Raw genomic sequence first — 16270 nt, forward strand, 5'->3', positions numbered from 1 at the left:
AGATGGTTAGACACCAGTCTATTGAGGGAGATTTCTATGAAGAACTACCTCCAAAAGTCTTCTTAGATTAAAATATTTTAATAGTGTTGCTATCTTTCAATAAGCATTTATTAAACCCCTATGATAGAGTCCAGAATTATCCAATAGCTGTTAAGATGTGGTTCTTAAACTAAAGGACCTTATAAGCTAATTATACTAATACTGATGAAGCAGAGACCTAAGTGAGGAATTTTATGGTAATATTAAACAGAAATGTTTTAGGATATTATTGAGAAATTGCTTCAAAAGGCAAGAGCAAACAATGTGTTCTTCAAAAGATTAATCTGGAGTACTTCACTCAACAACCCCATTCTATTCCAATGCCTGTTGCAATGTAAAAGTTGGGGATAAAATAAAATACATTTTCTTTATTGTTTCAAATGGAAATAGAGTTCTCCCTATTCCTATCCTATCCCTAAAAAGTTTTATAATATTTATCTTTAAAAAGAAGCTATTAATTAGGAGAAGAAACTTTTTAGATGCCTTAGATGAACTAGAGACCTTGAGATTCCCTTACAGGTGAAATTTTCCATATTCTCTGAAGTGTGATTAGACAGGGAAAAAAAACATTAGAAAGTCTAGTCATTTTTAAGCAGAATAAGAAAATGAATGCAAAACAAGTTATTTTATTTTTGTAAAGTTCAGATGCCAAATCAATAAAACTGTATTGAGCACCTATTATGTGCAAGGCACTGTGCTAAGTGCTATGTGGGCCACAAAGACGCATAAGACAGTCCCAGCTCTCAAGGAGTTTCATGTGTGAAAAATTAAATAACATTTAAGTATTTAAATAACAGTTCAAGTCAACAATCGACACCACAAGAAAATACATGATTAACTACCAAATGAATCATACAGACAATAATTCTTATTCAGAGTAGGGAAAAGTCACTCAATCTGAAGGGGAAGATCAAGAAAGTCTTTTAGAACAGTGGGATTTGAGTTGGTTTTTGGAGGATGGGCAAAGAACTAATGGGGAGAGCATTCCACAAAATTAGAACTCTATGAGTGAGCTGAGGCAGCAAAGTGAAAGATGGATCAGCCAGAAAAGAGCAAACCAGTTGGGCTGAAGCCAGGAGTAAATTGTAGCAAGATTATGCTAACCCTTGGACTGCCATATTAATGAGTTTAGACTTATCTTTGAAGGCCAAGGGGGAACCACTGAAAGTTTTTGAGCAGAGGAATAACTGATTAAGCACAAGGGACACTTTCCTCACTCTCATTACACTTTCATGTCTACTACCCAGTGGGATGTCTCTTGATATATAAGTGCAAATTATACTCAAGACTATCCTATAGCCATTGTTAATAATGCTTCCCTTCTGAATTCCCCAATATGCAGTAAGGACCAAAGTGACTTAATGTTGGTGTTGTAAGGAAGGGCTCAGGGTTAGTCAGTGAAAGTAGGAAAGCAGTAGCTGTGTTCAAGTGCACTGAGGGGTCTTCTGGCATGCTGACAATGTCTGCAGCCAGCACACAAACGAAGGTAATAGTAAGACTTTCACTCTGTGTCTGTCTGAAGGTTGGTCCCAGTCATATCACATGTGCAGGGCTCATGGTGTTAGGTGGGAAAGAACAGGAGGCAGGTGGATGGGAGCTTACTTAATTACAATAAATGCAAGTAGAGTGAATGCTCTTAGATGTTGTTCTTTGTGTCTATGGGTTTCATTTGTGTTGTAATTGTTCCTCTGGCAAGTATCATGTGCCAAACCATGCTGTTGATCTGCTGGAAATCTTGGACACAGAACATCAAAGGGAAATGGCTCTGATGAGTCTGTGTCACAAGGTTAGCAAACCCCACGTTCTTGGCAGAATCTTCTAATCCATTCCCTTTCCTTTAGGGCACCTTGGTCTCAACCATGACAAGGGACCATGACAATGAAGATTATTTTCCACATATGGAATTCATATATGTAAGCAGTAGAGGGTAATGGAAAGTTAATCAGACTTGGATGTAGGGGACCAGGATTCAAATCTTGATTCTAATACTTACTAGCTGTGTGACCTTGGATAAGTCACTTAGCCTCTTTGAGCCTCAGCTTCCTAATCTTTAAAATGGGGATAATGTTTTACTACCTAATTTATAGGGTTGTTGTTAAAAAAACAATCTGCAAACCTTAAGTGCTATATAAATGTGAGGCTGTTATTATCATATATTTTAATTCATGACATTTCTATATAGTATAAGGTAGAGGCAATGTGGGTTAATGGAAAGAGCAAAGGATTGGGAGTCAGGAAACCTAGATTTTAGTCCTAGCTCTGCCATTTATCAGCTGGGTGACCTTGAAGAAGAAGGTTGACTATACGACCAAGGAGGACTCTTCCAGTGCTAATATTTTATGATTCTATGAGTTCTCTGATGTTTAAAAAGGGATGAACTCTGGCTGAAGGCCTTTCCACATTCATTACATCCGTATGGTTTCTCCCCAGTATGAGTTCTCTGGTGTTTAATAAGGGATGAACTCTGGCTGAAGGCTTTCCCACACTGATTACATTCATAGGGTTTTTCTCCAGTATGAGTTCTCTGATGCTTAATGAGGGATGCGGTATGACTGAAGGCTTTCCCACATTCGCTGCATGTATAGGGTCTCTCTCCAGTATGACAACTCTGGTGTAGTGCAAGAGATGAACTTTGACTGAAAGCCTTCCCACATTCATTACATTCATAGGGTTTCTCTCCAGTATGAGTTCTTTGATGTTTATTAAGGGATGAAGTATGACTGAAGGCTTTCCCACATTCATTGCATTTATAGGGTTTCTCTCCAGTATGAGTTCTCTGATGCTTAATAAGAGATGAAGTATGACTGAAGGCTTTCCCACATTCATCACATTCATAGGGTTTTTCTTCCGTATGAATTTTCCGATGTTTTGTAAGAAACAATATGTGACTGAAGGCTTTTCCACATTCATTACATTCATAGGGTTTCTCCCCAGTATGAATTGTCTGATGTTGAGTAAGATGTGTTCTTCTACTAAAGGCTTTCCCACATTCATTACATTCATAGGGTTTTTCACCAGTATGAATTCTCTGATGTTTAACAAGGGAGGAGGTGTGACTGAAGGCCTGCCCACATTCATTACATTTATAGGGCTTCTCTCGAGTATGAATTGTCTGATGTTCAGTAAGGTGTGTACTCCGGCTGAAGGTTTTTCCACATTCATTACATTTATAAGGTTTCTCTCCAGTATGGATTCTCTGATGTTCAGTAAGGTGTGTACTCCGGCTGAAGGCCTTTCCACATTCATTGCATTCATAAGGTTTCTCTCCAGTATGACTTCTCTGATGTTTGACAAGAGATGAGGTGTGCCTGAATGCTTTCCCACATTCATTACATTTATGGGGTTTCTCTCCAGTGTGAAATCTCAGATGTAGAGTGAGGGATGAGCTCTGACTGAAGCCTCTCCCACATTCATTACATTCATAGGGCTTCTCTCCAGTATGAGTTCTCCTATGACGAGTAAGTTCTGAGTGATAACGGAAGGCTTTTCCACATTCATTACATTTACAAGGTTTGTTCCGCAAATCAGTTTTCTGATGGCCAGTTGTTAGTGGATTTTGTTGGAAGTTATTTCCATTTGCATCATATTTATAGGATTTCTCTCCCATAGGAACTTTGTGTTGTGCAACAAGGATAGAACTTAAATTGAAACTTCTTCCAAGGTCATTACACCCATGGTCTTTTTCCCAGACTGGTGATTGCTTCTGGTTAATTGCCACTTCCCTTAAATGTGTTTCCTGGTTTCTCGGCTGCCCCTGTAACCAAGTTTCAGGTTGCCAGGTATCATCTGACTTAGAATTCCGAACACTATCCCTTGAGAATGTTTGAATGCTCGCTTCCTGAGATAAACCTTCTTCAGAAACATCCTGCTTTGCAGTTGCCTTGACTTCAGTCCTGGTCCCCAAATCTGAAAGAAATTAAAAAAATCAAATGTCCCTTATTCCCTGTACTCAGGATGTTGTGACAAAACCAAAAATAAAATGTATGATGTAAATATTTCATTGAGAGCTCACAAATAATATCTTGTAATTGAAGAAGGAGATAGGAAATGTCAGGAGAGAAGTGAAAGAACAATGGTGTATAAATTAAGCCCAGATAAGGAGAACCCAGCAGGAAGGATTACAAGATCAGAATGGAACAAAACTAAGCAGAGTAGACCAGGATCTAGGCCACCATCACCAATGCCCAGATTGTAATAGGTTTCTAATTCATTACTCTACCTCCAAACTCTTCCACTTTCAATTTCTCTTGAATACTATCACTTGACCTTCCTCATCTCAAACCTGACATGTACCAAACAGAAACCATTATTTCAAATCTACCCCACTCCAAGATTCTCTATTTCTACTAAAGGAGCCACCATTCTTCTAGAAAACCTTAGTGTTATCTTCAGCTCTTCATTCTCTCCCATCTAATACTCAATCATTTGCCAAATCTTGATGTTTCTACCTTTACATCTCTCACACCTGACCTTTTCTTTGTGTAGCTTATGACTTCCACCTTGGTTTAGGTCATCACCTCTTGCCTAGACTATTGCAATGACCTCTTAATTGGTTTCTCAGTCTCAAATGTCTCCTTATTTCAACCCATCTTGTTTCCCATATTGCTGTCAGTTATTTTCCTTAAATACAGATCAGACCATGCCACTATCCCATTCAATTAACTTGAGCAGCGGCTCAGATGGCTTCCAATTGCCTTCAAGATGAAATATAAATGCCTCTAATTGGCCCCTTACATCTAGCCCCAACTTATCCTTCCAGTCTCATTATTACTCATCCCTCATTCTACAGTCCAGTCAAATTAGCCTTCTTTCTGTTTCTCACATAACTTTTATTTTTAAATATAACAAATTCATCATGTTATTTTCAAAGCTGTAGTGTGAACTTTTAAAATGCTCCCATGATACTCCTTTCTTACTTTTCTTTTATCCATTTAAGTAATCTTAGCCCTATCTCCTCTCAAACCCTCCATTCCCACATAATGAGATAAAGATTAAAACCCATTTCAAATACACAGGCAAACAAAACAAGTCCCTATATTGGCCATGTCTAAAATGTGTGTCTTATTCTGCATCTTAAGGTAATCATCTTTCTCACAAAAAGTGCATCACGTTTTTAATCATCAGTCCTCCAGCATCATGGTTGATTATTGCACTAACTAGATTTTTAGGTCTTTCCTAACTGCTCTTTACAATGTCATTATTATATAAATTATTCTCTGAGTTTTGCTCACTTCACTCTGCATCAGTTTATATAAATCATCCCAGGTTCTTTTCTAAAATCACTTCTGTTGTCATTTCTTACTATTCATTAATATTCCATTACTTTTGACAATTCCAGATTGATGGGCATCCTCTTAAGTTACTTTTTAAAAATTAGATTAGCTAATAGTTCATTTTATTACTTTTAAGAGATCCTAGTTTAATTTTTCAATTCAATGGATTATTTTTTGCTTTTCAGAATTTTTATTTTATTGTTTAGCTATGATTTTTTATGTTACATTTCTAGTTTTGTCCAATTCATTTATCTTTTCTTTTTCTGTTGATGAAAATGTTTAGAGATATACATTTTATCCTGAGGATCTGTTTTGGCTGCCTTCCCCAAATTTTCAAAATTGCCATTTTCTTTGATGAAATTTTTTTTTGCTTCTAAGATTTGATTTTTGACCCACTAATTATTTAGTATTGTTATTTAGTCCCAATTAATTTTATTACTTTCTTTAAAGTTGCTTTGTTGAATATGATTTTTTTCTGTGAATTTGACTTTATTATGCTTTGTTACATTTGTGTTTTTCTTATCCTAACACATTGCCAATTTAAAGGAACCATGCACAGCTGTGAAATGTGTATACTCCTTTCCATTCCAAATCAATAATTAACAGAGAGCTAGGATATGTAACCTTACCAAATTTTTATTCAAGACCTTAACTTCTTTCTTGTTTTCCTTTTTGTTATTCCTTGTCCTTCCCCTTGGGCCAGGCAAAACAAAGCTTATCTCTCAGCTGCAGGTTTCCTAAAGGGCAATAAAGTTGTATGTGTGGGGGTGTATAAAGAGGATGCAGCTTATTAACATGTAGCAACTGTATGTGATAAGAAGCAAAAAGTTATCACTAATGAGTTGTATAACCAGGAAAGGGAGTGAGTTATTCAACCAACAAATCTGAGGAATAACAATTGTATACCTCATGTGCTACACTGGTAGCCATAATGTCAAGAGATCAGAGGCATGAGGCCAGCATGGTTGTGGCATATTCTTCTTGTTGAAGCCAGTCACTAGTTCCAACCAAGAACAAGAAAATCATTGGCCATGAGAGCTTTTGTTGTCTGCTGAGTCCACTCTCCCCGCTGCGTCCTTCGTCCAGAGTTTCTGAATATTTACCTGATGACTGACTGGCCTCAGAAGAGGCAACTGTAGAACACTGAGTTTTTAATGTAGTATCATTTACATCTTTTGCCCCAGCTCAAGGAGGATGAAACTGTGACCAAACATTTCCTAAAGCTGCTAGGTTTGAAGCAGCTTCTGTACGCTTTAGGGTCTCCCACAGTCTAGGGTGGAAGGCATATAGCCCTTTGGCAGATGTTTCTTTATACATTGTTTTCTTGTTATCATGTAGTTTATTTGCTTGTCAATTCTATGACAAGACTGAAAACATATAATTGGTTAAAAAAGAGAAGGGCCTCTAAGGTGTTGGAACGATTTCCTGTAGAATTCGCAGTCAAGTGACTTTTCTGCCTTATAAACTGCTTTCCATGAGTGGATCAATTCACAGGTCTCCCAATGACATATTAATGTGCTTATTCTCCTCTAGTTCCTCCAACAGCTGCCATTTTCCTTTTTTTGTTATCTTTGTTAAGCTGATAGGTATAAGATGGAAACTCAGAGGTGCTTTAAATGCAGATTGCTCTAATTATTAGTGATTGGAGCATTTTTTTTATAAGGCTGTTGATAATTTGGATTTCTTGCTCTGAAAAGTGCCTGTTCACATTTTTTTGACTATTTTATCTATTGGGGAATGTCTCTACTTATAAATTTGAATCAGTTCCTTGTATAGCTTAGATATAAGACCAGGCATGGGGAACCTGCAGCCTCGAGACCACATGTGGCCCTCCATGTCTTCAAGTGCAGCCCTTTGAATCCAAACTTACAGAACACTGGGTAGGGAAGCGTGAATGGGATGCAGTCTTCAAAACTGGAAGAAACATTCAAAGTGATGAGATCACAGATCTACGAGTCTTTACATAGAATTCAGTTTCAGTAGTTTCAGGGATTGTCATGGTTAAAGAAATCATCACCTAGAATGATCAATCTCCTGGTGATAAGCCTCTAGATTTGACTAAGCTGACCTTTGGGCAGCACACAGTCAGCAGGACTGCAGTCAAAGTCTTTCCAGCTGCCAGTACTCTGCTGGCATAGGTTTCAAGTACTCAGGGTTATGACTATACCATGATACAGCAAAAGAGCAATATTTTGTAGGAGGCTGTTGTATGCACGACTTCCAAATTTGCATGTCCAGTCCTGGAGTCCCTCCCATCTGAGCTCCAGGCCTTTATCTCTTAGTGCCTATGAGATATGTCCCCCTGAATGCCCTACTGCCACCTCAAATTCAATATGCCTAAAACTGGGCTCATGATATTTTCCCTGAACCATCTCTCTTCCTTCTGATTACTATTTCTGTCACTGAAACCACCATCTGCCCAGTCTTCTATGTCAAAACCTTGATATTGCCCCTTTGACTATTCCCCTTTCCTCATCTCTTACAATGAAGCTACCACCAATTCCAATCATTTCTACCTCCTATCCTCTGCCACTACCAAAAGCTTAATATATAGGCCTTTGTTACTGCTTGCCTGGATCACTGATAGCCTTTTAAAGAGTGATACTCCTTCCATTTTTTTCTATTCTCCACTCCCTGAATTCTGCTGCAGGGGATGGAACCAAAATAAAGTCTTGAGCTGCTTAAGAAGAAAAAGACTATGAAAGATGAAGAACTACATCAAATCAACTGACCATCATCACCTTTGGCCCTGTGACCAACTCTGTTGATGTTCACTCCAATCTGTCTGACTGCCCTCTGTTCACTTCCTTTTAATGACTTCTCACTTCCTAATCTTGCTCCTTGATCCTTGCTAGACTCGACGACCCCTTGCTATCCCGATTGGAAAAGAACTCCTAGAGGCAGATGAAAGCCACAATACAGAGCAAGTGGTTTACTTTTAGAAAGACACATCTTCCTCTGACAAAGAGGGGAATAGGAATCTCAAGGGAGATTGTCAATGTTGAGGAAAAACAAAATATTTGAAAGTGTTTATACTAAATAGTTTCAAATTTTTCGTAGGCCTTCAGGATTTTGATAATGGCTTCTGACTAATGGCTGGATGATTCACCCTCTCTGAAAGACCAGATGAAATGTTCTTTGTAATCCATCTGTTTAGTTTTTACTCACTCACCTAGGCAGATTCCTCTTGAGGCTTCTCTTTCCACCACCCAGGGTTCTTCCCCTTGCTCCAGCTGGGAGATGACATATGGCTTAGAAACTGGAAAACCTGCTCATGGAGAAAAGAACAGGACTTGTTTGTTTGTGCTGGAGACAAAGCAATTGCACAGTCAAGTTCTGGCCCCTTGATGTGAGATGAAAGAGAAGACAGTATAAGAAAGGTCCAAGGATGATATGAAGTCCTTTAAAGGCTAAGATAGTTGAAATATCTGAGATAGTAAAATGAAAGCCCACTTTCCATTCTGTAAACAGCAGACCTTTTAACTGAAATGAGGGAACAGAATTGCCTGGTCTCAGAGCCCTAAAGAGATTAGAAATCACTGAGCCCCAGGCTAAAGTTCGGCTAAGCACCTTTTAAAAATCAAGGAAACAGAGATGTTCCAGTTGACAGATCTGAGTCACAGGGGGAAGACATCCTTACCCAGTGAGACTAGGTTCCCATAGTTCTCCAGCATCACATCCCTGTACAAGTCCCTCTGAGCAGGATCCAGCTGCCCCCATTCCTCCTGGGTAAAGTCCACAGCTACATCCTTAAAGGCCACTGATTCCTGAAACACCAAATATGTTCCTGCTTACCCAATAAGTCTATTCCAAACACAGCTCATAAATGATATGTCAAGTTGGCAGCATCAGGATGGGTTATTGGACATACAGGACTTCTAAAAGTGTTTTAGATATGATTCTAACAAAAAAGGGAGAAACTGAAGTGAAAATCACAGGAACTTTGAGAAGTAGCCATGCTGTCTTAGAGAGTTTGTGGTAAATAAAAAAGGGAATACTAGGTATAGTCTGACCTATACCCTAGGATCAGGGGTGGGGAATCTGTGGCCTTCTAGGTCCTCAGGTGCAGCTTCTTGATTGAATCTAAACTTCACAGAACAAATACCCTTAATAAAAGGATTTGTTCTGTAAAACTTGGACTCAGTCAAAAGACTGCACCCAAGGACCTAGAATGTCACATGTGTGGCCTCGAGGCCACAGGTTTCCCACCCCTGACCTAGATTTTTGGAGAGCATATTTCAAAGAGTTCAGGGAAAGTTTGGTTAGGATCCTGTGGCCCTGAATTTTATAAGGGTGCTCTTAAGAAATCAATTCTGAAAATAAAAACAAATGGTTCTCATGAAGAAAATAGGAAAGATGAATATCGAGATTAATTTGATTGCACAGGCAACTTATCAATGAATTTAAATTATAAAAAAAATGTAAACACATGATGGAAAAATGGGGAATTATAAATAGAAAATAGTGATATAGTCTTGTAAGAATAATGTCAGGTAATGATCCAAGACAGTTCCAAAGGACTCATGGTGAAAAATGCTATCCACCCCAGAAAGAGAACTGATGAACTCTGAGTACAGATTGAAGCATACTTTTCAAAACTTTATTTTTATTGTTCATATGTGTGTGCATTTTCTTTTGCAATATGATTAATATGGAAATGTTTTGCATGACTTCACATGTATAATTGTTATCCTATCATTTGCTTTCTCAAGGTATAAGGGAAGGGGGAATATGGAACTCACAATTTAAAAAAATTAAGGTTAACATTTTTTTACATGTAATTGGGAAATATTTAATGAAATAAATAAAATTTTAAAAACAGAATTAAGAAGATTAAAGAACATAAAAAACTGAAAAAATCTTTAAGGCAACACAAAGAACTTTTTAAAAGCTATGTTGGGAGTCAAGGTCTGAGTAAGAGAGTAGGATATTTGCTTGGAGGGAGAAGGACAAGGGTGACAGATAGAAGGAGGCAGAAATATTTTATTCCTATTTTGTTTCTACCAAGGAGAAAACTGATCTGAGGACAAAACAAAAACTGTCTAAAGAAAACTGAAACTTAATTAAGTGAAGAGATATCAAAAAAGCAACTGGTTGTTGTCAGTGAGTTCAGTCTCCTGGCACAAGTAAAAAAGATTCCTCTCAGAACCCTGAAAAAACTTGCAGATACGACTGCTGTTGACAATTTTATAAAAGCAACGGTGGAGAACAGGAAAGTCGCCACAAGACTAGACACTACTAAATTTTGCTTGGTTTTCAAAAAGAGTGATAAGAAAATTTTTCAAACTTTAAGCCAATGAACTGTATGTCATCTTCTGCACAAGTCTTAGGAGGCAAGAGCTAGAAGAAATACAGAGGAATTGGCAGGGTTTCATTACCAAGTCATGACTTTGTACCCTCATTTACAGTTTTTACAGGGTTTACTAGACTGACAGATATTGTAGCAAGGCCTCTGACGTTATCTTATGACATCCTTGTGGATAAAGTGGAGAAGACTGGACTGAATGTAGTTCAACTAAACAGATTTGGTGCAGGACAAATACTAGCACCCAAATAATGGAAAGTAAGTTCTTGGTGGAAAGTAAGGAAAACTCATCAATTGGATGAAAGTACCTAGCAGCGTCCTCGGTCTCTGTCCTTGGTCCTCTTTTGTTCAACATTTTTACCAATGACTTGGGTAAAAGTTGAATAGCATGCTGTAGATGACACAAAACTGAGAGGGAGTTAATACACTGGACACTAGACTGTGAATCCAGAGAGATTTCGGTGGTCTAGGATAATGGGGAAAAAAATCTAATAAGAAATTTAAAGTAAAGCAAACATAAAGTTAGCAACAGTATGGCATAGTGAATAGAGGGTCAGCCTTGGAGTGAGGAAGACCTGGATTTAACATATATTAGTTGTGTGACCACAGACAAGTCACAACCTCTCATGCCCTAGATCAGGTGTCAAACTTGCCTTTTAATTTAAAATGGGGGCAGTTGGGTGGCACAGTGGATAGAACACCAGCCCTGGAATCAGGAGGGCCTGAGTTCAAATGCGATCTCAGACACTTGACACTTACTAGCTGTATGACCCTGGGCAAGTCAATTAACTCTGACTGCCTTGCCAAAAAAAATTAAAATGTAATTGGGAAATATATAACAAAGTAAATAAAAATACAACATAATGCTAATTTTCTAAGACAAAATATGGCCCGCAGGGATCCATTTCTATTTGAGTTTGACACCATTCTCCTAGATAACTATAGTCATAAGTGACCCTGCTAATCTGTTTCTGAGGAAGGAGTTATCATACTGGGAATCCCTTACACCCAATCTAGACCAAAAATTTTTTTTTAAAAATCAAGTACTGAACCTGACTTTTAAAAAAATCAAATGCACAAATACAGAATAGGAGGGATGTGGCTAGACAGCAGTTCATATGAAAAGGATCTATGGGCTTTAGGCGACTAAGTTCAATATGAGACTACAGTATAATGTGATAGTCAAAAAAGCTAATGTGAACTTAGCATGCATTATCAGAAGTAGTCTCCAGATTGGAAGGCAATAACTCCTATTGTATTCTATCTTGGTCAGATCACATCTGGAGTACTGTGTTTATTTCTGGATGCCGCATTTTCAGGACACTGGAAAGCTGGCATGTAACTAGGGAGGGTAATCAGGATGAGGAGTGTGGAATGCTGAATACACAATCAGATGTAGTCATTACGTTGGTTAGTTTTGCTTAACTCTTTTTCTTTGTTACAAAGGAGGACTCCCTGATGAGGGTATATGTTTAGGAAATATATGGAAATGACCACGGTATAAAGAAGAGATCAAAACACACATTTACACATACACAGTGCTAGTAAAAAAAAAAACCCTCCTATTAAATTTAATGATCTATTGCCTTTACTTCCTCTACTTCCCTCACCAAAACAAAAGTGCTTCAATTTTTAGTTTTTAATTTAATTTGTAATGTAGCATTTACTCATAAAACACATGTGGTAAGATTCAATGTGTAACCTCAGGAAATATTATGAATTATGATACCCAGTCTCTCTAATGCTAAGTGATATAAATAATTAAATAAATCAAGAGAGATGTATGACAGGGAAAAAATTAAGAGACAGCCACTAGACAGCCAGACCCCTTGCTCTATTGGTATCCACAATGTCAAGAGATGGATTCCCCTGTGGAGAATTTATGGAAAGACCTTGACAAGAATAATACAAAATGAGAAAGTATGGATGCACAGGTTGGGATCTGCACTTTTGAAAGCAGTATCCATACTGATGAACTCTCAGAACCATCCAATTACTGTGATATCCTTGAAACTATCTATTTTTGGGGAAAAAAGTAAAAATGGACCATGGGAACAGAGTAGGGATTACAGAAATAAAATATCTAGTACCTAGAAACTGAGTTGCCCAAAGACTAATAACTTTGCAAAATAATGATTTTATGTTATTGTGGAGATATGCTTAAGATGATCTAAACTGGATAAGTGATCACTTTCGTATTGTGGACAATAAGGTCATGAAAGTTGAAACTCCATTATTTATTATTATTGTTAAATAGTTAACATTTATATAGTACATAAAAATTTGCAAATCCTTTTCCACATATAAGCTCATTAAATTTTTGTAACAACTCAGTGCAGTGGATTTCCAAAGGTATTAACGAGACTTGAAGAGGTTATGAGAATTGCTCAGTGATTGATTGACCAGTGGTGGGATTTGAACTGAGGTTTCTCCTGGCCACAAGTCCAGTGTTCTTTCTACCACATCCTGTTGCCTTTTATTTAACTAACACTGTAAAAAGTCTTTCTGGTGTTTTTTCCTCTTATCCAGAAAAATATAAACATTTCACTTCCATTAAGCAATCAAACAAGCTATATAATCCCTGGCTTCTTGGAAAAGACCAACCAGGCCCAGAAAACTACTGGGAAAGAATCTGAGAAGAATCCTGTAGTCACAATATGATCCCATGGGTTAACAATTTGATTATCTCACCTTTTATAATAGATATTTCAAGGCCTGTATAGAGCCACTTTTATTACTGAAGCCTTACCTGTCTTCTAGACTAGCAACTCTGATGGTTTTTTTTTTACTCTTCTCCCTCATTAGATCTTAAGCATTTTAAACACTTTATCCTTGAAACTATCTAATAACTTTCAGTATACAGTCTAAACTGAGGATGGCATTCAAGGCCCTCTACCATTTGTTATAGTTCTACATTTTTAAATTGATTATCTCTTACTTCTCAACAGTAATTTTCTTAAAGCAAGCTTACTCTTTACTGGTGCATGTGAATGACAATTTTGTCTGAGTTTCTGTCATGTTATTCTTCCTGCCTGTAATGTCTCCCTCTATTATACAAATCTTTCAGGATCACCTTAAACCTCATCCCTTTCATAACCTTCCCTGACCAGTCCAGCTTCTACTGATCTTCTACCCTTACATAAACTCCAATACACCTGTTATATACACTATTCATTTTGCACTTACTATCAACTTCCCTCCATAACTAATCCTTTGATGTGTCAGTCTGCTATTACTGATAATACCGTCAATATATTTAGGGTGAGGATTATGTCTTATTTTTACTTTCTACTCATCAGTGTAGTTAGCATATTAATGACCACACAGCAGGCCAAAATGTCTTTTTTAAATGAATGACTGGATATTAAATGGAGAAGAAAGGGGTGCTGAAGGAGAGCACTCAATAACAGGAGCATTTTCTATGGAGTCATTCACTATTATGGACCCCATCTCCCTGAGAAGAAATGGGACTCAAGTGCCTCTATGGGAATTCTTTGAAGAAAGAAGTTTTCAAGAGAAGGGAATAAATATATCCACAATCTAGGCATTTCAGAAGAGAGAAAACTCCAACTTACCTGGGACCTTGCTTTCAGGAAAAGAATTGTCATTTGCTCCTCTTCTGGGTTCCCCTCTACAGAAAGGCCAAGATCCTGAGAAGCTGAAGCTGAAGGAATAAAAGACACTATGAGGATGGTTGATCCTATCTTATAGTCCTCACACTCAATAAGTTACAAACTCCACTACACAATCCCCATATTTCTAAGAAAGAACCTGTTCAAAAAGGGATCAGAATAAGCCTGCCAAACTGAAGGTCACAGAAGGCCATGACTTGTTGCCAAGGTCCCTTGCTTAGTGCTCTGGCAGGTTCCAGGTGAAAGAACTGGAGTCCTGAAGTCAGAATATAGTTGAGATGTTGAGTCTATTAACTTCTTTGTTGCTCAGTCTGTTCCCTTTAAGAAAAAAGCTCCCTCCTTTGCCTTCCATTTGTGTGAGGAATTATATACTAATTCTTTTGAAGAAAGCAACTATGTTGCCATACCTATGATAACAACTTCAATATCAGAAATGTAGCATTGGCCTCATCAAAAACCACTGAACAGATGGCCATGTGGCATAACATAAAAAGCACCAGATTGGAGGAAGAGGACCTGGGGGATTCTAGTTCTAGTTCTTCTATTACAAAGCTCTGTGACCCTTGGCAAGTCACTTTAGGCCTTTAAATCTTAATTACTTATCTAAAAAATGAGAAGGGTGGACTCAGTGATTTTTAAGGTTGCTAAATTCTGACTTTATGATAACCGTAAACTCCATGCTAGTTCCAGCTGTCAGTAATAGTGCTGTAACGTTAAGCACTGTAACACTTACCTCATTGAATCATTGTTTCCAGTCTATAAAACAGAGATATTGAAACTCTATCTGCCTTAAATGGTTCTTGTGAGGATAAAATGAAAATTAGTATCACTTAACAAAAATTTCATTCACTTGGGCTGGTCCCTTGCGTATCTAGTGGGGAATGTTCTCTCTGTGGCTTTGGTAAGTTTGTTACTACACAAAGCAGGGCTAGACAGAGTGTGTAATAGTCTGGATGTCTTGATATAAGGGGGCTGCATATGCTGAAGTCTTAATCCCACGACACTCGGAGATTGGGAAATCTTTCCCCCAACTCTTTGGCCAAGGGTATCTTCTGAGATCTGTTTTCCTCTTCCTATAATGAGAAGATGGCTTCCTTTATACGCCCTCTCCATCTAAACATTTATCTTCTCTCCGATCACTTCTTACCTTTTCCTTCAAGAATCTGCGTCCAACGCTCCATGGTCACCCACTGTTCCATGTTCTCTGTACACCTTGTGACTTCACCCCGATCCCGATCTTTCCCTTACAGGATTAGGAATCCTTCCGACTCCAGCAGTTTCGGCATCGATTCTGCGGGCTCTGCCCTGAACTCTGGGGCCAGGCTTGAGTCTGGGTTTCTTCCCAGGAGGAATCCCTACATCCCAGGAGCTTTCTCCTCTGTCTTCATTCTGCGGAGCCGGACTTCCTGCTGCGGATCCGTCATCTAGGAGCTAACATCCCTTCAGCTTGAGGACCCAATTGTCTGTTTCTCCAGGAGGGAGCGAGCCCTCCCTACGGACCTTCCAGAAGGACCCGCCAAAGGCGGACCAGGAGAGATGGAGTCAGCGCCTTAAGTCACACGGAGATAACGGCCCGAGACGGAGCATCCGGAGAAAGGGAGGCACTGCTCGTAAACGACAAGAAACAGAACTCCAGAATCCGGCTCGGAGAAATGACCCACGCGGACACTTCCTCCCTGCTCCTCCCTGCCTCTTCCACACCCCGAACTCCCACTCCCTGCAGTCACACACACGGGACGCGGACCCACGCACTGGACGGGGCCGCCGGACTCACCTCGGCTCCCCGCGGCTGGGGAGGGAAGAGGGGTCAGGCCAGTCCGTCCATGCCCGCTCTCTGGTGCCCAGCTCCTCAAGGTCGCCCCTCTCCGGCCTCAGAGCCCTCCCCAGCCCCGGGACACACACACCACGACCCGGCTTAGTTCTCTCAGCTGCCCCGCCGGCGGTCGACCTGCCCGCCCCGCACCCGTCCGGGACTCACAAAAGAAACCAGCTTCCAGACCGGAAGGAAGCCTGGTTTAACA

The 16270-nt window shown here is 39.1% G+C and overlaps 1 protein-coding gene across 1 annotated transcript in view; it reads right to left on the bottom strand.

Annotated features, from left to right (window-relative positions):
- Positions 1-16249, bottom strand: part of LOC140519182 (uncharacterized) — a 237613-nt gene extending 221364 nt beyond the window's left edge. The window contains 6 exon segments of the mRNA XM_072631982.1: positions 2422-3945; positions 8485-8580; positions 8953-9079; positions 14193-14281; positions 15397-15853; positions 16024-16249. Coding sequence (XP_072488083.1) covers positions 2422-3945; positions 8485-8580; positions 8953-9079; positions 14193-14281; positions 15397-15448 — 1888 coding nt within the window. The 5' untranslated portion in view covers positions 15449-15853; positions 16024-16249.
- Positions 16250-16270: the final 21 nt, after the last annotated feature.

This window comes from Notamacropus eugenii, chromosome 1 (assembly GCF_028372415.1).
Source record: "Notamacropus eugenii isolate mMacEug1 chromosome 1, mMacEug1.pri_v2, whole genome shotgun sequence".
Lineage (NCBI taxonomy): Eukaryota > Metazoa > Chordata > Mammalia > Diprotodontia > Macropodidae > Notamacropus > Notamacropus eugenii.